The 26,545-nt window shown below is 43.4% G+C and overlaps 1 protein-coding gene across 3 annotated transcripts; it reads right to left on the minus strand.

The window, feature by feature from the left end:
- Positions 1-271: 271 nt before the first annotated feature.
- On the minus strand, positions 272-24,410 carry MXD1 (MAX dimerization protein 1). Of its 3 annotated transcripts, none has more exons than XM_007453413.1 (6): positions 24,146-24,410; positions 23,284-23,383; positions 18,403-18,432; positions 4,384-4,498; positions 2,253-2,412; positions 272-2,013 (listed from the first exon to the last, which is right to left on the minus strand). In XM_007453413.1, exons 1-6 carry the CDS (start codon positions 24,216-24,218, stop codon positions 1,826-1,828), a joined length of 666 nt encoding a protein of 221 aa, XP_007453475.1. In that variant the 5' UTR covers positions 24,219-24,410; the 3' UTR covers positions 272-1,825. The 3 variants fall into 3 exon arrangements, with proteins under 3 accessions (XP_007453475.1, XP_007453476.1, XP_007453477.1); XM_007453414.1 differs by having other exon boundaries at positions 1,791-2,010; positions 24,146-24,332; XM_007453415.1 differs by lacking the exon at positions 18,403-18,432 and having other exon boundaries at positions 1,791-2,013; positions 24,146-24,332.
- Between the last annotated feature and the right edge of the window lie 2,135 nt (positions 24,411-26,545).

Here is a 26,545-nt window from a genome sequence, read left to right on the forward strand (position 1 = left end):
ACAAGCCAGCGGGGGGCACAGGTGCCACCGCTACTGGTTCAGCCAGGGAGCCCTTAAGTTGCAGTGCGGCTGTGGATTTAGGAATGTTCTCATCACTTTGTGACACACGCTCTGTTTCAGCGTCACAGGTTTTACAAATGGTTCGAATTCAATGAAAAAGATTCACCAGAGGCTGAAAACATCGAGACCTCAAAACTATGAATGCAAAAGTATTAAGGGGAAATGAACTAATTTTGTAGATACCTACATACAAAGTTTCTAGAACATCTATAAAAGCACAGTCATAAGAATTTATTTTCCATTACATTAGTTTATATAAAATGAATAAATAGTATTTATAGATTTAATGTGTCTTATGTACATATACATGTGCTCTGTTTTAGCTTAAATAAAAATGCTACAAAGTGGGAGACCACTTAAGAGAGAAATCATAACCAAAAAGAAAAATTAACCTTTTAAACTATTAACCCAAAAGCCTCCATAAAGAAGTTTCTGGGTGTGTCCAAAAATAATCAATAAGGAGAGGAATTATAGTAACACTGTACCATCCCCTCCCATTCACCTGCAACAGAGAGTAGAAATGTAGACTTCTCCTTTCACTGATGATGGACACTAGCTCAGCTAGTGCCAAAGCTCAGTTATTGCTGCAAGTTAAACAGCAAAATAGATTAGAATTGGACCAAATGTCACTTATTTGGGGAAAAAAACAAAAAACAAAAACAAAACAAAAGAGGCATAATCAGTTTGTGTTAAGTGGGAAATGGAGATCTCATTTATCTCTGAGGTAGGAAAAAAAAATGTTCCAGAGACAAGGAGCATAACCGACTTGGAGGGGAAATGTGCCTTGCGAGAGCAGGACACAGCACAGCCCCAAGGACAGCACACAAAAATAGACTGTACCGTTCTGTTCGTGAGAACAAACGATGTTGGAATTTTTATAAGCTGTGCTACCCCAAAGACGTGCTCACAAGGGGTCCGTCTGATAGTGAGAAATACTGCAGCCATCCACACGCGGGTCGGGGGTGTTGGCGCAGGACGTGTGTGAAGGGTGTGTTTTCTGGAGGTATTCCTGCCTGCTCACAGGCGGTGAGGGCCATGGTTAAGCGCTCTTAAATCCCACTTTCAAAGCTTACTTTGGAGTTCTGAGATCAGGATCTCAACTTTAAAAGTTTGTTTCCTTAAGTTTCCTAAGCACAAGACACATTCGGACATTTCCGCTAGGCAAGTCACAGAGGAAGCCAGAAAACTTCAAGGAAGGTCTGGTAGACTACACGGGGACAGTAAATAAGAGGGGGAAATTGCCGAGATGTAAGTGCTTATCCCGTCTAAGAATTCTTGGGTGCTTCAAACTGATTGGAATGTACAGTCTGTCAGAGACGAATTTTTATGGAGAGAAAGAGAGAAGCTAGAGGATGCAGTCAGAAACCCACAATCCTGGTCGGCGTCCCCCAATTTCTTAGAGGGACGAGTGGCATTCACCCACCCCAGACTGAGCAGTAACGGGTCTGTGACGCCCTCAGGTGTCCAGGCTGCACTGACTGGCTCAGCGTGTGCCTACCCTACGCCAGCAGGCGCGGGGGCCCGCTCAACCCCATTCAAGATGGGGATCGTGGATAAAAGAAAAAGAAAAAGAAAAAGAAAGAAAGAAAAAAAAAAGAAACCCACACTCCTAAGCACTTCCTTGACAACTTTTGCACAGCTGCTTTTGGTGACGGTGGAACACGGAAGCTGACGTGCGAGGGAACTGTGGGCAGGTCCAATACGCTACCTAATCAGAGCCGACGGGCGGGACCATCCGGGCGGCAGCCGAAGCGACCACGCTCTCCTAGAGCCCAAGACGCGTCTTGTGACCGTCCTGGAGCTTTCTTCTCTTGATGCTGGAGCTGGAGTAGCCCTCATCACTGCCCAGGCTCTGCATGCTTCCCCGCTCGTCCGAGTCGCTCACGCTGCTGCTGCTCCAGTCCAGGTCGCCCGTGAGATCGTCTGTGCTTTCGACGTCCACGTCGATCTCTTCTGTGGGGAGGACGAGACAGAGCGTGGTGAAGGCCTGCTTCGGAAGGGCCAAGAGACTCGGCCGGGCCCCTCCTTGGCCGCGGTGCCTAACCGCTGCAGGACAGGACGCCTGTTCCCGCAGGCCACGCCCCTCGACTTCTCCGAGTCACAGGGGTTCTCGGCTTCCCCTCGGCTCTGCCTCTGGCAGGCGGCAGGGGGCTGGGGAGGGGCCTGAGGATGCGGGCTCGGGGGGGGCTCACCCCTGTCAGAGTCGGAGCGCTCCGAGGAGACTGTGGAGCCGGTGCTGTCCGTCCGTATCCTCTCGATGCCCAGCTGCTCCAGCTGCCTCTTCAGGTGTCGCTGCTCTCGCTGAAGCTGGTCTATTTGGTGAATGGCTTTTCTGTCACAGTCTTCAAGTTTCTGCAGGTCAAAGCGGGTAGTTGTTGAAGGGCACAGGCAGATTTCAAAATTGGTAATGACCCTGCACCTCCCTGCCTTGCGGGGAAATACGGCAGTTTTCCTTAGAGGCCATTTGCTGTGTCCCTTGTCAAACTTCTCGCAGGGACAGGAAGCTGCCTGGCCGGTGACTCCTGTCTACATCTAACTTTTTCAGCATCGACAACACTTTGGAACCTGCACTGTCGCATGGCTTCCGGGGTGAGCTGACACTCTAGCGTCCAGCACCCCTCAACTGTGATAGTGGAAAGACTGGCAGGAACACCCAACCTGTTCTCCCTTGTCTGTGGTGACGCCCCAAACACCTACTCCCTGAGCTAGAGCACTGTGTGTGACGGGCGCTTAAGAAACAGACTTTCCTTTAGAAGTATGTTTATTCAAGTACGTGTCCCAATTATATAGGCGCTTTTTTTTGCGTCATGCCAAACCTCATTTAACTTCTGTCTGTTGGCAGGAATAATATTCCCTTTTGAAGTCCTGATTCTAAATTGTCCAAATAAGAGCTTAGAAAACACATTTCCATAGATCATTTTGTTTTTACAAATCTGTTCTCCAGCTTCTCAGATAATTCTTCAGATAATTCTGAAGATTGTGTAACTGTGGTTGTTTTGCTCTAAACAGAGGTTCTTTTCCCTCCTACAATTGCCATGTATGCAAGGCTATCAACCATAATTCAAGTGACACGTGTCCAGCTATGACTCTGACTATAAAAACATGCTAAACAGTGATTCTGGCTGTGGCTCTCAGGAGTTACCCTTTGCTATTCCAGCCATATACTGAGTGCTGACTCTGTTTCAGACCCTCCGGAGGTGCTAGAAATATAAGGTGAACACAAAGATCTGGTCCCCTCCCTTGTCCATACTCTAACAGCATGGACAGAGACAACCAAATAGTCACACAAGCCACGGTCAGGTGTCAACTGTGATAAGTGCTAGGAGAGAGAGACCCAGTAATAATAAGGACCATCTGTCGCAAGAAGGAGGTGACCTAGTCAGGGAAGGTTTCCCCACACGGTGATACCTGTGCTGAGGTCTGAAGGATGACAAGAAGTTAACTAGGTGAAGAAGGGAGGGGAAAGAGTACCAAGCAGAGGGAACAGCATGTACAAAGGCCCTGTGGTGAGAGAGCCTGACAAGTGCAAGGGACTGAAAGAAGGGCTGAGGCAGAGAGGGGAGCCTCTGGCACAAGCTGCTGCTGCAAAGGCAGGGGAGGGCCGGGTCGGGCAGGCCTGGTCATACAGTGTGTCCTGAGCCATGGAAGACTTTTGTTTTTTTTTTTTTTTTGGGGTACATGGCCTCTCACCGTTGTGGCCTCTCCTGCTGTGGAGCACAGGCTCCGGACGCGCAGGCTCAGTGGCCATGGCTCACAGGCCCAGCCGCTCTGCGGCATGTGGGATCTTCCTGGACCGGGGCACGAACCCGTGTCCCCTGCATCGGCAGGCGGACTCTCAACCACTGCGCCACCAGGGAAGCCCAACAGAAGACTTTTAAATGTGGTGACATGTTGATTTGAGCTCCGGCAGGATTGCTCTTGGGAAGCCTGGAGATTAGCTTGGAAGAGGCCTCTGAGGAGTTTACTACAGTACATGATGAACTTTATGGAAATACAGCAGGCTGTGACATATGTAAGTCTTGGAGACACGTGGCTAAGGAGCAAGATGATCAGCAGCAGCAAGGATGACCCTGAGTTTCTGGCCTGTACATGAGATGGACAGTTGGATGGACAATTTAACTTCTGGCACACAGGGGTGAGAACTACTCAGCTGGGCTCTGGACATGTTGAGTCTGTGAGTCATCCAAGACATTGACTTGGATGGAGTTGGAGGAGTTCAGAGGAGAGAACTGTCCTGGAGACAGACATCTGCTTTCCCTCATAACAACAAACAAACCCTCACTGGGCAGGTAAAGACAAAAAGGCATCCCAGGATGCACTTACCTTTATGTGCAATTTGGCTTTTGTTAATAAACTCAGTGTAGTGTGTCGATTTGATTCTGGACCAAGTGGCACCAGCCCCTTCAACTTTTCCAGGCATAAGCGAAGGTGGGCCCGTCTACAAAAACAAGATCACAGTAGCATTGGAGACTTTCAAAGCCAGAAGTCACCCGGGAGAACAAGCTCAAACAAAGTATGAAGTCGCCCAGCCCAGTGATGGCAAATGCCACCAGTGACTTCCAGCCAAGTGGACATCTTTTGAAATTATACAACTCTGGTAAAAACCAAGGAAAAGCAAAATCCATGGTTTTCTAAAGTTAAGTCTATAATATGTATGAAGGGGTAGAGACTCATATCTACTATTATTAAGCACATGAATCAGGTTATCTCCAGGTTTCTGGGTTATGATGTGACCTACAGAACATCCACGTTCAGAAAGTAATGACATGCGAGTGAGAGAATCCTTTGAACCCATACTGTTCTTTCCCCTTCCAGGACCACTAAATCACTACAACTATATCTTGCTGTATATAATATTTACCCATGTGAATGACAAATGTATATGGTTATTCATTACAATTTTATTTGTAATAGCAAAGATTAAAACAACCCAACTCATCATCAATAGGGAACTGATCAAATAAAGTATGGTATATCCATACAGTGGAGTACTATGCAGCTATGAAAGAGAATGAAAATGTACTCTATGTACTATGAGGAAAGAATGTTCAGATATACTGTTAAGTAAAGAAAAGCCAGATACCAAACTGTGCATATAACATGCTACATCTTTGGGTAAAAGTGGAGGAAAAATAATTATCTAAAGTCATGTTTTCTTGTATAACATAAAGAAAGCTTGGAATGATACATAAGAAACTAGTAACAGTGGCTGGGCAGAAAGGAGTCAGAGGCTAGTCGAACAGGGACAAGGAAAGGGGGGGAGTTTTTACTGAATAATTTGTTATACTTTTTCATCCTTCAACCATTCAAAAAGTTAGATGCATTTTTTAGAAACAAGAAAAATGCCCATCAGTGGTACTGCTATACTAACAAGCATGCTGACAGCTGGAGAGAACCACCAACAGGTCTTGCAGTGTGGCAGAATGTGGCAGAAGCACAAGAGTCCCTAAAATTTTGGAAATTAATACTTCACTGAAACCTTGGTTTAGGCTTTATCCTAGAGGCTAGCAGGTTCCGTGAATGTGAGAAACAGCCAAGATTCAGAGTTTTTGCTTCGGCCCACCACCTCCTTCAAGTCTTCACAGGCCATTCCAGTTCACAGTGCTTCCTCCATTTTCTGAGTACATATTAGTTTATCCTATTCATTGGGAAAGTCACTGTTCTGTCTGACTTTTTTGGTATTTGTGACTTAACCATTCATTGCCAACTCCTTAGAAAGATGGGGCCGCAACTTAACCATTGCTGGGTTGCCTTGGTGCCTTCCCCTCCCATCGGCTTAATGCATGCTTGCCGCGTGGTTGGTGTCATCTATTCCACTAGACTTCAAGCCTCTCGGGGCAGAGTCCATCTCTGCTATGTCTCTGCGCCTTCAGTAGTGCTCAGGGTCCTGGGGTTTTAGGTACATGTCCACTGCCCATCCCCACGGCAACCTGGAGAAGAGCTCCTGGGAGCCTGAGAGGCTATCCTCCAGCTGAATTGGAAGACAACTGGAAAGCTCAGTTTGTCCCTTTCCCCCCACTAAAAATTTCACCGTATTAACAAAGGTTGGGATCGAAAGAAGAAAACTGCTTCAGAAAGCTCAAATACAGGTCAGTATGCCTGATACTGACCAAGGCAGTCAACTGACACCCTTCACATCAAGACTTCAGGAGGTTCCCCCAAGGCAGATCCAACAAGTGGTTCTGAGCCCTCACCTCACCTGCTGCTGAGCCTCCTTCCTCTTCCGGCTCTTGAGGTTGTCCTAGACTCTCCAAGGTCCCCTAAGCCCTGGCAAGCTAGAGAAGTCCAGCATTCACTCCTGAGCTAGGAAGAGGTAGCGGTACAAGAGCCTTACTATTTTACAAGACTTCCACTTGCTCTGAAAACCTGCCCACGTGGAATGGCCACCAGCAAAGAGTCACATTAGAGGTTTGCTCCTCCAATTACTACATGAGGAGAAAAAAACAAAAACAGAATTTGTGTATAAAAGGTACTTGTTCACCTTGGATAATATTCTTCACAAAGAGCCATGAAAATAGATCATGTTATTAGAAACACCATGAAAATGTATGATTAGTCACATATAGTTATTCTCACTACAAAGTTTACAGACTGTCAAGTTTTTTAAAAAGTTCAAAAATTAAAATTAGATTTAGACATTTTTCAGCCTGCTCATTGCAAAGACTACATGATTCAGAACAGTGTCATATTAGTCCTTTTATGATGTGGGTTTATCTACAGATATGAGTATGTAAATTTTTAAGGAAGTTTGTCTGCTGATAAAAATAATAAAGTCATCTTTCCATGCATCGTCATTTCTAGTTACTCAGGGAGTCTGGCCCAGAAAGTACAATTTTCACGACCCAAATGTGGGTTTCCAAAGAACACTCCCATTTGTGAAACTTGAAATAAGCCCATTGACCACTTCAAGTTTAGGCTAAAACATGTTCATTCAGTGTTTTCTGACCTAGTTTTATTGAAATAGGAGCACAGTGCTTTCTGGATTCTCGTAGAGATTCAAAGCCAACTTGTATCTTTGGCAGTGCCTGCCTCACCGCTCCAGCCTGATGCCTGCCCTGCCCGCCTGCCGCCTACCTGCAGACACATCCCCGGGCTGGTGCCTGGGCCACCCTCAGGGGAGGGATGAGGTATGTGAAGCAGGCTCAGTTCCATGATATGACAGTGAAATTCAATTCCTGAACCAGACAAAAAAGCAAACAGACCCCTCTGTAGCAGCTCCCACTGAGGGGCCTCAAGCCTGAGACATGCCCCGCCCCCCTCTACCCCACGCCGGGATCCAGCCGTGAGCACCCATGGAGAGCCCAGGTCCCAAACAAGCAGAACAAGCTCCTGTCTCAGCTCTCTGTCCTCAGTCCCAACCACGCCCGTGCCCAGGGCTCTGGCCTTCTAGAAGGAGCCTGCTGTCCCACTGTGAACCAGGCCTAACCCCTCTTTCAGGAACTAGCAGGGGTTTTTGCTACATTTCCTCAACAGGAAGCCACCTGGTACCCGCATCTGACTCCTACTTGGATCCCCTCTCATCACATATTCAGACAGAGCTCCCCCTGTTGTCAAGAGCTGCCTCCCAGCTCCCCACTGGCAGCAGAGAAGGGTAGTCAAGTCCTGGCTCCCTCCTGCCCCAACTGCCTCGTCTCTTCACGCCGATCCAATGGACTTTGACAAACCTCACCTGCTGATTCTTCAGAAATATCACTCTCCTTACTCTGAATGCGCTGATATACCTTTGGTCTCCGGTAGAACACAGAAACCAATCTTTGAGCTACAGTCAGTGATGCTCAGAATCAAGTGCGGCCTATGATAATTAAACTAGATACAAACTAGAGCTTCTCTTCAGTAAGCTTTTTTTTTTGTTTTTTCTTTTTAGTATCTCAAATTTTATTTATTTTTGTTTTTAATTATTTTTATATTCTGAATCTCTCAGTCACTATACAACCAAATATTAGTGTAGTGATTAAGGGTAAAGGTTTGGGGTCCTGGCCTTGTCACTTATTTCCTGTGTAGCCTTGAGCAAATTACTTAACTCCATGTAGCATCCGTTTCTTTGGCAGTAGAGGGACGATGACAATGCCTCCCTGCCAGGGCTGTCATTGAGTATTAACTGAGATAGGGTATGGAAGCCCCTGACCAGGGTCTGACATGAAGTGCTCTGTATGTGGCAGCAGTCATTCTTTCAACTCTAGCTTCCTTTGAGGAAGGATAATTGCTGGGAGCAAACACAGATAATTATAACCCTATCATATTCCTTTCAAAATCAACAGGGAACTCAAGAGTATCTCACAGGGTAAATAGAGGCTATCTGGTAAAATCCAAATTCACTAAACTCTCCCTTAAAGAAAACTGACATCTTTTGTCATTAAAAGATTTAATGGAAAATCTAACCCATTTTCTATGGAAATAAAGATCTTGCTTATGCTAAAGGTATTATTTTTTTACGTTTAAAAATCAGCAAGGACTTTATAATGCTAACCCAGGCTAAAGGAAAGACTCCTTTGGAGCCACCCCCATCGTGTAGAGGCAGGGCTAGAAAGGACTCCAAGGTTGGGAGGGAAGCATCTGAAGCACACCGAGACCTCTGCCTACATCTCTCTACTGTGATGGCCAAAAGAAAATAAAAATTGGGGCAAATATGTATTGACCTTGGAAATCCAAGCACATCTCTGGATGTGTTATCTATACCCAGAGAACCTAAAATATCTCATGTACAATAGCAAGAAGAAAGGAAATCATGTCTAAGAACAAACTTAAAAGAGTTTGGGGGGCTTCCCTGGCGGCGCAGTGGTTGAGAGTCCGCCTGCCGATGCAGGGGACACAGGTTCGTGCCCCGGTCCGGGAGGATCCCACATGCCGCGGAGTGGCTGGGCCCGTAAGCCATGGCCGCTGAGCCTGCGCGTCCGGAGCCTGTGCTCCGCAACGGGAGAGGCCACAACAGTGAGAGGCCTGCATACCGCAAAAAAAAAAAAAAAAAAAAAAAGAGTTTGGGAAGGATCTCTGGGAAGAAAACTATAAAACTTTGCAGAGAGACATAAGAAAATCTGAATAAACGGAAAAAAAAGCACTTTCCTAGATATGAGCCCTCAAAGTAAAAATGTCAACGCTACCCAAGTTTGTCTACAAATTTAACATAATACCAAGAGAAAAAAATCCCAACCGTAATCTTTTTAATGCTGGGAAATTAGTCTAAACCTCACCTAGAAGAATAACTGTGTGAGAGACCTCCAAAATTTTTGAAAAAGAAGAATGAAGAGGATTGTTTGGTATCAGTTATTAAATTGTATTATAAAGCTGCAGTAATTAAAAACAGAATATACTAATACAGGAAAAGGTGGATAAGTCAAAGGAAGTGAAGAAAAAATTCCCAGGAACAGACTTTAGGAATAGATATGAATTTAGCATATAATGGAGCTAACACTGCAAATCCTTGGAGAAAGCCCAGATTATTCAGAAAATGGTAGGGGAGTGGGGAGATTAACATCAAAATAAATTCCAAATATATTAAAGATTTAAAGTATATTTGGATACCTCACAGTTCTGTTGTTAGTTTTCCTTCAGTCTTGTCAGCCATGAAGTACGGAAAATTAATATGCAAGTGAAGGAGGTCATCAGTGAAGTGGGCTCTGGGCTGTTGGAGGCGCCACCCCGACCCGAGCTTTGGCACTGATGGACGGCACTGGGGCTCACCAGTGCGCTCTCAGACAATTCTGAAGCCTGCTCTTTATACCTCTGCCTCCAGACTCAAGATTTTTTTTTTTTTTGCCACGCCTCGTGGCATGCGGGATCTTAGTTCTCCGACCAGGGATCAAACCCGCACCCCCTGCAGTGGAAGCACTAAGTCTTAACCACTAGACCACCAGGGAAGTCCCCAGACTCAAGCTTCTTTGATTTTATTCATACCTCTCTCTCTCTCAGGCCAGCAGATTTGTAAATTGGGAGAAAGATGCAACAAAAAAAGTAAGATTACAGGTAGAGATTATGCTATCTGCAGACAGTGCTCCTGAATTTACTCTGTTGTCCCTAAAGTTCTTCCTGACTTGGATGCAGTCAAGACCAGGAATGGTATGAAATCAGGTGTGTGTCTGTCCGTCTTTGTATTGTGAGGGAGACACTGTTATCAGATATTACTCTTCTTTATTGAAGATGTAACTGAACTCTCTCCGTCAGATTTTCACAGTGAAGCGTATGACAAAAAAGAATCAGGTTGGGGCACAGTAAACAGTATGGCAGCCAGTTAAGAGGGTAGATAAGTAATTAGGTTCACAGGTGGAAATCTTGAAATATACGCTTGGCTCTTTCATTCATTTATTCCTCTAGCATTTCTCAAAGGATTACTACATACTGCCACCTTCCTAGGTGCTGGGGATACAATGTTGAGTAAGACCAAGTCCCTGCCTTGAAGGTAAAAGTTTAAAGGTTAAAGTTTAGCTGGAATGATTAAACACGGAAACAAATTATTGAAGAATTATTTATATGAGCCACCTTCAGACCATGACAAATATCAGCTCCCACTGAAAGTTCTAGAATGGGCTCCCCTTTGCCCTCTACCAAACATATTCTTTCTTTTCCCTCATCCACATCTTGTTTGACTTAACTTCTCCATAAAGGTTTTCAAGCTTTCATAGCCTATCAGAAGCTTTTGTTCCTTTCCAAATAGATCACATTCATTCATTCGTTCATTTGCGTGCTGCAGACCTGCCATGTATTTAAATGTTCTGCTTCTTTCATTACCAAATAATGGAAATGACCAAGTCTTCTATTTCGTGTTAACCCACTGGAGCCTAGAAATAATAACACACCTGCAGATGCTGACCTAAGAGTAGAATCTGATCTCTTTGGTAATTCATGTCCCTTCTCTTTGAGGAAAGCCCTACTTAATGAACATGATACACTGGACCTCACTGAGTACTAGTTTTCATTAAAATTGGGCCCAAGATTATTTCCAAAGAAGAAAAAAAGAGTTGCATAAACAATATCTATTTCCTCTCCTACCTTTGTGTGGACACAGATTTAGCCCATTAAATAGCTTTGTAAATCCTATAGGATAACTGGAGGTTGAATAAAAATAACTTCAGATATGGGTATGTATGAGCTGTATAGTGATTTAAAAGAAAAGGATACTTAGTATAGACTAAGAAGAAACAAATCTTAACGGGTCAAAAAATTACTCCCTAAAAGTGATTATAGGTCACAGAGATCATAACCTTCTCCAGATTTTGGGTTGAGAACAAAGCCTTACTAGGTTAAACAAAAAATCCAGGGGAAGACTACAAGTCACTCTCTGAGGAAGAAAAGTACTCTCCTTTTTCTAAAATGGACCCTTTATAAATAACTGCCAAATGCATCATTATTACCGACTTAGGTGGAACCTTGGAAGGTTTGAAGATTTCTCGTAACTGTGATCGTAATCTTTGTAAAATATACAAAGATAGTCATATGCTTACTGTATGGGAACACGGCACTCAGTAAGCAATGTGGAAACAGCAATTCATGGTGGCTACATTTTAAAGTAATAAAGTCACTTCTCTATTAAAGTATTAAATACATAAGTTTATATTTAATATTTCCTTTCTAGAGCCCAATTAAAAAAATACAAAATATAGATTATAATTAGTACTTGCTAGCTCTGTCTCACCCTTTGACTATTAGTGTCTATGAGAAAAAGTCAGGGAGTGCCTCCAATGTTCCCTGTGGGGGATTGGAAATTGGTTGAATAACCAGCATGTCTCTTCTTCATGTGCTTCCAAGAGGTACCGTCCAGGAAAGATGGATTCTAGTAGTACAAATCAGTGTGTGCCTCCACACCGCCACCATAGACCACACTAATACCTATATTCCTCCTTCGTAATAACCAGGCCATGCCCTTAGCCCCATGTGGCAACAAAGCAATGTGGATTTATTACAACATTCTAGAGTGAAATCTGAATGTGGTCAAGGGCGTTCAGAAGTGGTAAGAATGGTGCAATGCACACCACAACTCAGGACCCTACCCCTTCCGATATAAGGAGTTTGGCCATTTGAAAAACAAGACCCAAGAGAAACCACTCTAGGGAACTGCAATCAATTAGAATATCTTGCCAGAAGAGACCTGACTGGAATGGTTTCTCATGACAGACCAGATGCCACTGAAATACTGTTTGACCAGATGAAAACAACAGCTTAGATCAGGCTGCTGAATCCTCCTCACAGAGCACACAAAAAAATCTTTTGTCATAGGGTCATAAGACTCTGGCAGAGGTAATCTCTCTAGACCAGCTGCCTAATTCCAGAAAGGCCTGCATATGTACCATTCCAGAAAAACGAGTGTCTATAATTAAAGGAGATACTAGAACCTTCTTTTGAAAAGGGGCCCATTCAAGCACCTGACTCCTGACCCACTGGCTGCAGCGTATATGTGTTCACTCAGCCTCCATTTGCTGAGTGGCTTATTGAAAGGCATTCAAACAAGAGGAGTTCCCAGCTAAGGAAAGGAAAGAGCAGAATTATCATCAATAAAGGGCATATAACAACCAAAGACTAAAAGGTTTCCCACATCCCAACAATAATTAATCAGTAATTACAATGGGAAACCAATAGCAATTTTAAAATATATACAAATAAACCCAGGAATACCTTTTACAAGAAATGTGCAAGATCTATATGGGAACACCAAAAAACTTTACTTAGAGACAGAAAAGAGATCTGAATAAATGAACACACACATCAAATCCTGGATGGAGAGCTCTAAGATGTCAACGTGAACTTTTAAAGGTTAATTTATATTGGGATTATTTAATTTGGATTTTGAAAATCCCCAAAAGAATCTGGGGTACGGAGAATTGAAGGACTGACTACAAAATTCATCAGGAAAAATAAACTGGTGAAAAGAGCTAAGAACATAGTAAAATAAAAAAAGGAGGAGGGGGCTTCCCTGGTGGCGCAGTGGTTGAGAGTCCGCCTGCCGATGCAGGGGACACCGGTTCGTGCCCCGGTCCGGGAAGATCCCACATGCCGCGGAGCAGCTGGGCCCGTGAGCCATGGCCGCTGAGCCTGCGTGTCAGGAGCCTGTGCTCCACAATGGGAGAGGCCACAACAGTGGGAGGCCCGCGTACCGCAAAAAAAAAAAAAAAAAAAAAGGAGGAGGAGGGAAGAATAGAGATTTGCTTTACCAGATCCTGAAGTGCATAAAACCACAATGACGAAAACAGTGTATGCTGGCACAGGAAGAGCAGGTGGGTCAGTGGAACAGAAGAACAAGTCTAGAACCAGACTTAGCCATAAGCAAGAACTCAGTATACAACAGAGGCGGCAATTTCAGATAGTTGAGAGAAGACTGATTCCGTAAAGGTAAATGACAAACTGGACAATTATATGATACATGAAGAGGCAATCTCTTTCATATATATCCTTCATACAGTAGAATCTTTAGAAAATAAAGAAAAATATAAACTCCTCAGTAGAAAATTGGGCAAAGGTTATTTAACAGGCAATTCACACATACACAAACTGTCAAAGATATGAAAATTATTAAACTGTACTAGTAATACAAGAAATGCAAATTAAAACAAGTTTGTGTGTTTCTGTTTGCTTTTTACTTATTAAATTCATAAAAGTCTTAAGGTAAAATATAAACTTATAAAGGTACAAGGAAAATATGACCTATTTTGGAAATTGGTTGAATAACCAGCATGTCTCTTCTTCATGTTCTTCCAAGAGGTACCGTCCAGGAAAGATGGATTCTAGTAGTACAAATCAGTGTGTGCCTCCACACCGCCACCATAGACCACACTAATACCTATATTCTTCCTTCGTAATAACCAGGCCATGCCCTTAGCCCCATGTGGCAACAAATGCCTGGTGGGCAATCCAGCAGTCAACATCAAAAACCGTAACAATGTGGATACCATGAATTCCACAACTATACATTTACCCTAAGGAAAGAATTATGATATTGGACAGAGAATTACCCATAAGGTAGTTTAAGCAAGCATCATTTATATTAGCAAAATACTGGGAAAGGGCTTCCCTGGTGGCGCAGTGGTTGACAGTCCGCCTGCCAATGCAGGGGACACAGGTCTGAGCCCTGGTCCGGGAAGATCTCACGTGCCGCGGAGCAACTAAGCCCGTGCACCACAACTACTGAGCCTGTGCTCTAGAGCTGCAAGCCACAACTACTGAGCCCGCGTGTTGCAACTTCTGAAACCCACGCGCCTAGAGCCGGTGCTCCGCAACAAGAGAGGCCACCGCAGTGAGAAGCCCGCACACCGCAAGGAAGGGTAGCCCCCGCTCGCCGCAACTACAGAAAAGCCCGCGTGCAGCAACAGACCCAACACAGCCAAAAATAAAAATAAATAAATTTAAAAAAAATACTGGGAAGAACCTAAAATAGGGGATTGGTTATATGAGTTATGGCACATCCATATGATGTAATACTGGGCATTCACTAAAAGTAATGTTAGAAAAGGAGATTTAGCGGTATTGGAAAATGTTCATAACGTAGCTTGAAAAGAAGCAAATTATTTACTATATAATCCCATATTGATTTTTAAAAAGCATGCACAAAAGTCTAGGTGGATATAGAACTCAGTGGTTGCTACTGCTGCAAGGTCTATTACATGTAATGTTTATTTTCTTTGTGCTTTTCTGAACTTTCCAATTTTCTAAACTAAATTATTTTTAAAGTTACTTTCCAAAAAACAATTGGAAAGATACATTTCAAAGCTCCATCGGCTTCCTTGGGCTGCTAGAATTAGGGATGATTTAATTTTTAGTATGATTTTCTATATTTCTCAAAATTTTCTACAAGATTAGTTTTTAAGAAAAAGAAAGAATGATCACTCACCAAGGGTGTTTCCTTAGGAGGCTAGACCCACAAAATTACTTACAATGCAGAGAAGCACAGGCCAAGTGACAGACATATCTACAGTGAGACTAAACGGAGCCCTCCGCCCTGGGGGCTTGGTCTCTGTGGGCTCTGGATCCCCAGCACCTAGCACCCAGCATCTTTGGTGCTCCACGAATGCCTAGTCTATTAAATGAAAAATACCGCTGCTGCCACCAACACCACCTCCCACCTCCACCTTTCTAGAAGTCTTTTCTTCTATCTTCCCACCAATGCCAAGATTATTAAATGGGTGGTGTTGAATATAGTATTCTCATAGTGGAGTCCTGATGCACACCAACTCTCCAGAATCTCTAACGTGCCTCAGAAAAGGTTTCTGTGTGAGAAAACTAACACAGGTATAATTAACTTCGCAATATTAAAGAGAAAAAAAATCCAATTACTGAAAGTTCTTTTCCTCAGTTGCTTTTTTGTTTTTTTGAGAGCCATGCCAATCTTTTTTAAAAATGTGATGTTAAGGTAAAAAATGGCAAGGGTATATTAGCCTTTAGCAAAGTGGTACTGTTTTATAGGATTCAGCTACTGAAACCAAGGGGACTACAAATGCAGCTGTTCAGCGGACCACCAAACCCTAAAATCTTAAGCAGCTACACTATACGGGAGAAGAGCCCAACAACTGTAACCCTCCCTCCCCCCACCCCGGATTACAGCAACCAGTGCTTGGTTAAATTAAGTAAGTTTGAGTCCTGACTTCCTTCTCTTCTGCTCACATGCTCTAGACTACAGAAAAAATGCTCAAGACCTTAGAAGACCAAATTCCAAAAAAGAAAGGACAATAAGGAAACTAGATAACTAACCTTTCAATAAGCAAAAGTAGACTGGTCACATGGAAGCAATCTGAATTATAAGCAGCTTGCTCAGTGATGACTTCAAATCCAATTTTCTACAAACTTTGCCTCCACAGCCTCCTGTGCAGACTGTTTCTGTGTCTTTCTCGTTAGACAAACTACATTTCTCTAGGATAGAGACCATGCTGATTTAATACCCCAGTATGAACTTACTTAGTACCCAGTACTGAGCACAAGCTCTTAAGACACTGTAGGCAGAAAATAAACATTCTTCAACTGCTAAAATAAATGATAGGGACTAAGAGTCCGCATGCTGCAACTAAGACCCGGTGCAGCCAAAATACATACATATATAAATAAATAAATAAATAAATATTTTTTAAAAAATGATAAAATTGACATCCTGTGGTATTCCTGCAGAGGTAAAAGGCACAAAGCTGTAGTAAGCCTAAGAGCCCTTACCTGAAGGGATGAAATTTTAATAATAAAAATAAATGCCTAAAAAAAAAAAATGCCTAGGGGGAGGAGAAATAGAAGACTTTTCAGCAGAAATAGTCCCAGTTTACCCAGTTCACCCCAGAGGCAGGAAGATGGGAGAGAATCTAAAGATGAGAAAGAGAAGCCACATCTGAAGACAGAAAGACTACCTCTCTGTCTTCAGAAGAGATACTTTGGAGTTTCCAGTTCATGATACGTAAATCCCTAATGCATAAAGACGCTCTGATTTCAAACATGGTCAGTCACAATCACAAAGAAACTGAAAGGGGAGAAGAAGGATGGAGAGAAGCACATGTGCGGGGCACACTCACCTTGCATCCGTCTCTCTCTCACACATGCTCGCGTGCACGCACTCACACACACACACACACACAGTGGAGTAATGCTAGATCTTTGCCCTGTTCCAAGATTTTCTTTCCTAGTCAGGGCCTGGTCTGCCCTTTCACTGACGAAACATGTCATTCAGATCCTGACTATCAGAGTCAGGCTCCCTCTTCAAAGAGGGTTTGCATGAAATAACCACATATATTTACAGAACCATCATTACAGATCATCTTCTTCATGCAGGCCACCAAGAAAGCCACTCAATCTGGATGGGTAGCCTGTACTTCAAACTGATGGGAGCTCAGAGACCAGAATGAGGCTTGTTAAATGGTTTGGAGCCCTGGCTGCATATGAGAATCACCTGGGGAGTTTTTACTAAAAAATACTAGTGCAGACTCTCAACCCAAGCCAATTAAATCAGAATTGCTAGGGATGAAGTCTGAGCATTGGTGTTTTTTGGGTTTTTTTTCCCCTAAAGCTTCACAAAGAATTATTAATTTTTTTTCAGCATGGTAAAAGCAAGTGGTTATGTCTTTTTTTTTTTTTTTAATCTTTACTAGAGATAGAAGAAAACATGCTTTAAAACACTCCACAGAGAGGGGTGGTTTTGACTATACAAGATTGGAAAAATATTGATAATTGTGGAAGCTGGGTGATGGATACATAGGAGTTGATTACATTATTCACTTTATTTTTGTATATTTGAAAAGTTCTATAACAAAAAGTTATTTTATAAAATCAGCAGAGGGACTTCCCTGGTGGCACAGTAGTTAAGAATCTGCCTGCCAATTCAGGGTACGCGGGTTCGATCCCTGGTCTGGGAAGATTCCACATGCCGCGAAGCAACTAAGCCCATGTGCCACAACTACTGAGCCTGCGCTCTAGAGCCTGTAAGCCACAACTACTGAGCCCACATGCCACAACTACTGAAGCCCGCACACCTAGAGCCCGTGCTCCGCAACAAGAGAAGCCACCGCAATGAGAAGCCCGTGCACCACAACGAAGAGTAACCCCCGCTCGCTGTACTAGAGAAAGCCTGAGCGCAGCAATGAAGACCCAACACAGCCAAAAAAAAAAAAAAAACAGGCATCCGCGAGACAAAAAAAAATAAATAAAACAAATCAGTAGAAATAAAAATTTGTTCTCTTACCCCCAAGTATATGAGTGTATGTGTATAATGTATTTCATATAAAAAATATTTAAAAACATAAAATAAAAGCTTTGCAAGTGATTCTAATGTGCAACCAGAGTTGAGAATGACTAGGCTACGTCATTTGAAAAATAAAGATTTAAATAAGCAGCAAGAGGGGATCTAGGTGAGAGACAAACTCCAGCTTGTGGCAAGATGGAGCCCGGTGAGGGTGGCCGGCCTCGTCTGAGTGCCTCACCATCTCCAATTTCTGCTATGCATACATTTGCCTGACTTTTGAGAATCTTTATTCACAAGTGAACTGTAAATACACATATACACATATGTATGTGTATGTGTATCTATATCTATATAGATCTATATATCTGTGTGTGCATGATTTAAGACAGTGCTACCAATTATATTCAGTAGCATGTAATTTTTAAAAAAGACTTTGTAGAAACACTGCCTCTGACCTAAAATGCTTTGGCCTTAGAACAGTCTCACAGAAACGCATTGCTTGGGAAGAGCAAGCTGCGGGGGCTGAGGATTGGGGGTGTTGTCTGTGGGTCTATCTAAGTGATGACGGCAGTGCTGATTAGAGGACCCTGAGTAAACTCTTGTATCAGGTGCTAAGTGTGGGAAGTCAAGAGCCACAACTAAGTCTCAACTTAATGAAAAAAGAATACATCAAAACTCCCCCCATCCCACCCCCAGAACCCGCAACTCACCTATTCTTCTCCATTTCATTGTGAGTCGATCTGAAAGAGGGAACAATAAAAGTAAGATTATTCTTGTCTTAAACGACTACTCCAACACCAACACAATTATTTTAACTGCTTTCTCTCCCAAGTTGGTAGGAGAGAAGACAGAGAAAGGGCTCTACTAAAGAAATTAGTCCCTTTGGGGAATTAGATAAATGTAAAGATCTAAAACAGAGTTCAAGGAGAAGTGACAAACTAAGAGGCATGCATTCCCTAGTGGAAAAGTAGTCCATTTTAAGAAAGGAAATAAGAGCGTTCTATTTACACAAAGAGGAGAACAGCTGCACACTGCTATGTGAATTTGGGCTGTATAACACCACAAAGCTCTCTTTAGGCCGAGTGTGCAGCAGTGGAGATGGGGCACCCCACCCCAGCCCTGCAGCCTCAAGGTGTGCTGTACACCAAAATTGTATGCTAAGTTGTTTGACTATAGGATACAGTTTAAAATGGATAAAAATAACCCTTCTTCGCTCAATCTTTCTATTTCCTGAAGTTATTTTATCATGTACAACCTCCTGAAAGATGCTACTGTTGAAGAGCTACCAAATTATTTCAGGAAGAGGCTTCCAAGACTCAGCTCAACGGAAAGACGACAGGCTAAGTTAAGGCAGCACTTCGGGTGGAATCTCAAGTCCAGCTTTGCCACCGACTGGTACTGTGAAAGAAATAAAATTCCTTACCATCCTGTCCTTGGTTAACCCCTCTGTAAAATGGAAATAAAAATGACTGCCAGTTGTCTACTGAACAAGCGTGGATCAATGAGGTAGCAACTGTAAAAGTGATTAGAGAGTCTTGGATGAAAGCGGAGGTGTATGTGAAATCATACTCTTAGTGTGTTTATAGCTGACCCTGAAATATAAGGTCTGGTCTAAGGATTTATGGACAGGTTTCCACACAAGTCATAAGAAATCAGTCAATGTGGCTATTGTCCTTCTCATACAACTCATGCCTAACTAGTTATAAATAAACTTGAGGAACCTCCCAGCATTATAAAGGAGCTGAATCTTGACTTTACTTATGGAAATTCTCTGGACCCTAATCAGTTCAGGAGAGATGACACCCTGGCTCAGGTCGAGAATTCTGTGGGGGCCATGACTGGAACCTTACTGGGCCTAGGAGATAAATTCTCACAGTAATCATGGAGGAACACTACCTCTGTGAACGCTCAGCCACTCATTTACAGCAAGAGGCACCACCACCAAGTTCATTCACACCAGAGACTGGGGGTGGGGTGTGTGCGGGGTAGTCTTGAATGGGAAATTTCCAACCCAGCACTAAACTTCTCTTCCACAAGGCTTCTGGGGTGCCAATTTTTATTCATGAGGAAAAACAAATAATAAGATAATGACAGTATTTTCAATTTTAGAATATTTGTTTTCTAGATAAAGGACATGGGAACCTTAAAACTGGTTGACTTAAAAGCTTTAAATTGATTCACTTGGTTATCCGTCAGTGTTCTTCAGTTATATTTTTCTGATGGTATACTTCCTGCAATGGCCATCAGGATATCACAGTTAACAAGAGTCTGGCCTGCAACTGCAAACGTTCGGCTTTAAAGCACGTGGCATTCTGGTTTTAACAGGGAATAACAGGTTCAAAGCCTGACAGATTTTTTAAATGGATGAAAGTATATGATGAAAGCTGGTCAAGATTTCCCTGTTTAACTGTAGACAAGGACCATTCTGGGAAGGTGGTGGTGGAGAGAAGGGTGGATATTTGAAAAGAGCATGGTCTCTGATTATAGAAAAATCGTAGCACACAGGGCACCCTTACCCAAAATTTCTGGATTCTTTGAAGATACATATAAAAAAATTCAGAATCCCCAAGATAATCTTTTAAACAAATTCCATAAGCAGCATAACTCCTTCTGAACTTTGAACAGAGCTTTGGAAACTATAGATCTTATCTGATTACTTAAGAGTGTTGAACATATGGTGATTTCTACAAGCAGACTTATACCTAATGGCTAGGGCATTACTGAAGTACATTTGGTTTAGTGAAACTGAATTTTTCTTTAATAAAAAGCAGGCCATTCAAAAAATGACCAGCTAAGAGACTGCCCACCAACTCTGTTGATGGGAAAACATTTATATTTTAAATTAAAGCATTATAAGAATATACAGATACTTTGTGTCAAAATCATCTTCCTTGTGTCAAAATCATTTTCCATGTGATTACTGAAAAGATTTGATAACTCTGAAATCACTGATATAGGTCAAATGTCACCATTTAAAAATATATTCTAACAAAAAGATAACTAAGCCAAACCAGTCCTTGGTTTAAAAAAGACTCACCCTGTCAAGTCAGCTATATGGCCACTGTCTCATAAAAGAACTGGGTGGCAAGTGCTGAACTTCCTCTTTCACATTAGTGCCAAGGCCTGCTTTACCAATTTAACAAAACATACTTTTAAAAACTCTGGATTTCAATTCTAAATATTTAGTAACTGATTTCAAAAATCAGTAGGAAAGGAAAAAAAAAAAGATTCCATCTCCCTGCAGTTCTCTGGATGATTCCAAGACAATCAATATTCACAATTTCATTTGTTTTTGTTCTTTAAACAAGCAGCTAGAGAAACTTAAGATCTGCATTTTCATTTCCCAAGAAGTTTGATATGTAGCTAAATCTTATTTTTTATTGTCCAAGGAAAAGTACCCCCCCAGACACTACAAGCAAAGAGCCCAGCATTTCAACCTGAATTAACAAGAATAAACTGTTACCAATGGTTATGTAAACCAGCAGTAATCTTTCTATAGCCCTTACCTCAGTTCAAAATCCTGACCATATATGGCCTTGGATATAAGTCTAATTCAAATCAAGGGGTCAAACTGCATTCTCTGGGGAGATGTCTCACTGCTCAGGTAAGGGTCGTTCTGAACAGGTCATGAAGGAAGTGAGTACATTTAAACAAAACAACCTGCTCTTGCTTCATATGTTTGCTTGGTGCCATCTTCAGGTTTAATCATGGTCTCTGAGAAATCCTTGCACCACTTAAGTTATTGCACAAATTCATTATTAGTCAAGAGTATGGACAACGGTGATAGCCTCCGGTCTCTAACCATGGAAAGCAAACCAAACCCATTGACAGAAATAACAGAGTTTTTCCCCAAATCTGGAGTTGCAGCCATTTCCCCAGAAATAAAGCTGGATATTAAAGAGAAGAGAAAAAAGCTATTTCCTGAATTGAAATTCTCAACTGTCATTATTTTTCTTTCCTAATCAACTGTGGGGCCAAGCTACTTCTCTTCAACAACATCCCCTTCTTTTCCTCACCACTGAACATCTCAACAACTTTCCCGTGAAACTTAGAAAAAAAATGAAACTCAGAAAAAAACAGAGTGCTAAGGATTAAGCTTAGAAAAAAACAGAGTGAAAACTTTGAAAAAAATAGAGTGAAACTTAGAAAAAAATAGAATGCTAAGGATTAAGCCTTGACTATTAATGTGAGCAATTCCTCTCAAATCATGAGTGGACAAGGATAAAAGTAACAAATGAGCTACACTTATCCAGAAAAATAAACCAAAAGGCTTCAATGTTCTTCCAAAAAAGTTTTTAAAAATACTGTAACAAAAAGCAACACATAAATTGTTGTATACCATTGCATAATACAAGTCAGCATTAACCTTCTTAAAGGCTGTCAGTACTCATGCACAGTTTTACTTGTTACCACCTTCAGATAATGTTAAAGGTGGGAGGGAAATTTACAAATTTCAAGAACTACCAGGTAACCAATTAACAGATCCATCCTTCACGTGCCTTCCTATTCAAGAGCTCGGCACATATGTGCTGTTCACTCATATCCTGTGGTTCTTCCAGTGCTAAGGACAATGGGGTGAATCAAGGACAGAAGAGGCAGCAAGGACAAGGGAGTTTAAGGTTTAAGTGGAAACCTCTGGCTTTTAGTAGTCTGTATTATGCCACAGAGGCTAACCAAATATAGTTACTCGCAGGGAATTTTCATGAGAATGGGAGGCGGATAAGGATTCTAAATCAGCATTGAAAATGTCAATGTTTTTAATTTACTGGAATAAAAGGTATAATTGAATGAGTCTAATAAAAACAGATTTCCTAGCTAACATATATTAAGGGCAAAGAGGGGGAAAAAGGGTGCAATAGCATTAATGGAGTACTCAACATGTACCAAGAAGTACATTCAGGGTTTTAGTATGTGATTTCATTGACCATTAACCAGTATTTACTTCCCAGTGAAATTTACAAATTTCAAGAACTACAAGGCTAACATAAAAGGGTTGTGGCATATTAATATTTTAATATTATATGTTCCTGCATCACCAAAAAGGCAGGTTTTAGCCTCAGTCGTTCCTCTTTGCCATTATAAATAGAGTGACAAATTAGATTATCAGACACATAACTGTATTTAATTTACATGTCAAATATGAAATCCTATCACCTATGCCAAGTCAAATACTTTAACACGTTTATAAAATCTTTACTATGAAAAGTAAAAAGTGGATAATGTCCAGTATTTTCAATTATAGAAAACTTGCCCTGAATCTGCAACTTCTGAAGGCAAAATATTGTCACTGTTGCTAATCTCACTTGAAGTTTCCACAGATTTTTGTTCCAAAAGGGAAGAAAAGCAAAATTAAGTTTTAAAAAAAGTTCATAAATAGAAAATATTTCCATTTCTCTCTTTTCAGTCCCCTCAACCCAAATAGAAGGGCTTCCTCCAACGCCTTAAGACCATGTGTACATTACTGAATCATGATCGCCACTTCATTTACATGATTATAACCCTGTTATAATCACGACAGGCAACGTCCATTCTGCGGTTTGTATCATCTACAGTATAACCTAAAAGAGAAAGGGAAATATTTACCAAATTACCTGCTACTGCTGTTACTCTTCTTGGATTTGCTCCTCCGTTTTAAGGCATCTCTGTCCTTGTTATTGTATGGTAACATGGAGGCATAACCATGTTCAGCTTCTAGAAAACCGGAGGATCCAGTTAATGAATGAGCCCCGAATATTCAACACTCTCTCCCCTCCATAGTATTTCCTTTTTAAGATTGATTTATTTTTCATTAAAAGAAGATTGTGGAAATAATTAAACGGAGCAAGGCGTAATTCTTAGAACAATGTTTTTTTTTTAATTGAGTGAATACCCTCAGTGAGGATCAGGTGTAAGGAGCATTCCAGCTGCTCATTGTTGAGAAAGACAGCAAGTCTCCTGGAGCCTGGGTTTCCCACTGGCAATGTCCAGCAGGTTGGTGTGTATTAAGTGGGACCAGCCTCAGGCGAAGGTGCGGGGCAAACACCGGGAGCCAGAGCCCGGGAGGGACGGTGGGGGGCAGGGGAGGCGCTGTTCCTCCGTCTGCGAGACCCGGCGCCAGGCCCACTTGGGGGCCGGCCGGGACGAGCCCCAGTGAGGTAAACCAAGGGCCTGGCTGAGGGGGCCCCGGGCCCCCCACTCGCGACGGGGTGAGGAGCGGGCGGCGCTCCGGACCCCGGGGCAGCGGTCCGTTTTCCACCCCCATTCATTGCCTTTGGGGCAGCGGCGTCCTCCCTTCGGACCGCGCGTGGGGAGAGCTGGAGGGGTTGGGAGCGCTCGCGGTCGCGCTCTCAGCTCCTCCAACTACCCCCGGAGCAGCTGGGCACCCGGACCTGCGGCTGGGCACCCGGACCTGCGGCTGGGCCCCTCAGAGTCCCCAGTCCCCGCTCGGGCCGGACTCCTCCCGTCCCCGTGCACCTCTCTCCCGCCGCTCCAGGTAGTCGGCCGCCTCCAGCAGCATCTGGATGTTCATCCGAACCGCCGCCGCCATTCTGCACCGGGGTCCGGAGCCACTGGACCAACCCCCACTGCCCACGGGCTCGCCGCCGCTGCCGCCGGACACCCACGCCCCGCTGTGGACCCCGCAGAGCAGGGCTGAGAGAAGCTCTCTGGCGACCACGCTCGCCGGAAGGGGGAAGGGACGGTGAGCCGGGCACCACCGACACCGTGACAGAACCCAAAGAAGAGCAGCAGCCGCCACCGCCGCGGAGTGTTTATCCCCGACTCACCGTCCCCCGCCCCCAGCCCCTTCTCTTGACAGGCCCGCTTCGGCTGAGTTCCTCATTGGGCACCCCAAAGAATGCCCCGCCTCTGGCGCTGTCCGATTGGGGGAAGGCATTACGGCCCCGCCCCTCATGGTCCGCTCCTCTCGCTGGTTGGTCACGCTTGATAAGGCCCGGGCTCCACCCTCTCTTTCCAATTGGTGATAGGATTCGCAACTCCGCCTCGTGCTCCTTCCCTGTTTTCCATTGGTTCTATACCGACAACCGGGCCCCCTTTTGCTTTGTTAGTATTGGCCAAGAGCTACAGAAGGCAAGCCACTCTGCCTGTCTCCCATTGGTGGAACCTTCCTACACCGCCCAGCTACGAGGACGTCACCTTTCCCCAGGCCAGCGAGCCCTGAATGGCTGGTAGTCAGCGGTCCGGCTACTCCTCGCGGGATCTGGCATGGGCCGTCAGGGCTGACCCGGGCGCCGACTGGCGGTGATTCACCGGCTGCCGCCGGGCTCGGCTCCACCCGACCCCACCTCGGACCTGTTGCCGGGACCTGTCTCCGGGGAAAAGTTCCGGGGACCTGCTGGGCGTCCCTCGAGTGGAAGCTGGCACCGCGCGTCACCTGGGCGCTCTGCCCCGCTCGGGTTCGGGGCTGGATCCCTGGGCCTGCCGGCCGAGACCCGGAGGTTACAGGCTTCCCGAGGTCGAGGGCGCAGCCGCGAAATCTCTCCGAAGGGAGAGCGGCAGACAGCCCGACGGTAGGGCGGTGGGCCTGGGGCTCCGCCGAGCGCCACATGGCTGAGGGGCTCGGGGAAAAGCCTGTCTCCTGTCCCGTGTTCGCCGCCCAGTTTTTTTCTCTCCTCAGAAAGCGCTGGAATAGGGAGGCTGTATACAGAGCTGAGCTCTCCAAAGGCACTAGGCACTACCCCCGCCCCAAGTGCTGGCTAATTACTCCCTCAAGCGACTGGGTTTTAAAAGCTCAGAAATTTCCTGTACCTACAGATTGGCGTTGAATTCTGAGATTCTTTGACATAAATCTCTTTCGGGGTCTTTCCTTCCCTTTCAATTCTAGAGGAGAACACTCAAAAAGAATCCTTCCTTTTCAAGGAGGCTATGAATGGTGTTTGTGTGGTACCAGTATAAATGTACATAGACAGAACTAAAAACTTTATTTAGGAATTGTTCCCTAAGCTATCTCAAGACCCAAGTTACTCTGTTAATATACTGACATCTTCATTTTAAGAAACGGAAATAAAACTCTTTGTAAATAGAAAGTCCTGAATATAGAAATGAGTAAAGCATGAACATATTTAACAAAGCTTCTTAGAAAAGTTTATTGTTGCCAATATGTGAAAACAATAGCCTGTCAGGTAACTTACCTACACTATTGCTAATCCTCAATATAACCCCATTAGATAGGTTAATTATCTACATTTTGCACATGAGGAAACTGATGCCCAAGAAGCTAAATGACTTCCCTAGACATCCATTCAGCCAGAAATGGAAACTGAACCTAGATCTGTTTCACTCAGAGCCCATGGTGTCAATGCTCCAGTTGGTAGCTGTTCTAAAAACAAGACAACTAAGAGACGGATTTCCATATGAGTCACAAACAATGACACTCAAACACTGGGGAAAAAGAAAGAAACACATTACGATGGTAAGTTTTTAAATGTGTCCTTTTTAATGGTTGACAAATCCATTAAAATTAAATAAACTCAACAGAATTAATACGTAGAATAAATGCAGTAAACCAGGCCTGACATACAGAACACATATTTTCTGGTTTTAATGGTTAATTGGACCTAAAAGGTGATTCTTTATGAAAACTAATAAATATTCACCTTTACCACTGAAGATAAAGGTTTTCAAGAAAGCACAAAAAAGCTAGAAGAATGGGGATATAAGTTGTAAAGAGTATGTTTTAACTGCAAGTTATCTGTAAAACAAATTTGAAAATCATAGTGAAATGAATACAATTCTAAAGTGCCCAAACTGACAGTAAAAACACTTTGAGTTCATTACCTTAATTTTGGATTTTTTATACTTCTATATTTTCTCTTTGATTTTATTATGAACACTCAGAATCTCTTTACTCTTTCC

Source organism: Lipotes vexillifer, unplaced genomic scaffold (genome assembly GCF_000442215.2).
Source record: "Lipotes vexillifer unplaced genomic scaffold, Lipotes_vexillifer_v1.1 scaffold253, whole genome shotgun sequence".
NCBI classification, from domain to species: domain Eukaryota; kingdom Metazoa; phylum Chordata; class Mammalia; order Artiodactyla; family Lipotidae; genus Lipotes; species Lipotes vexillifer.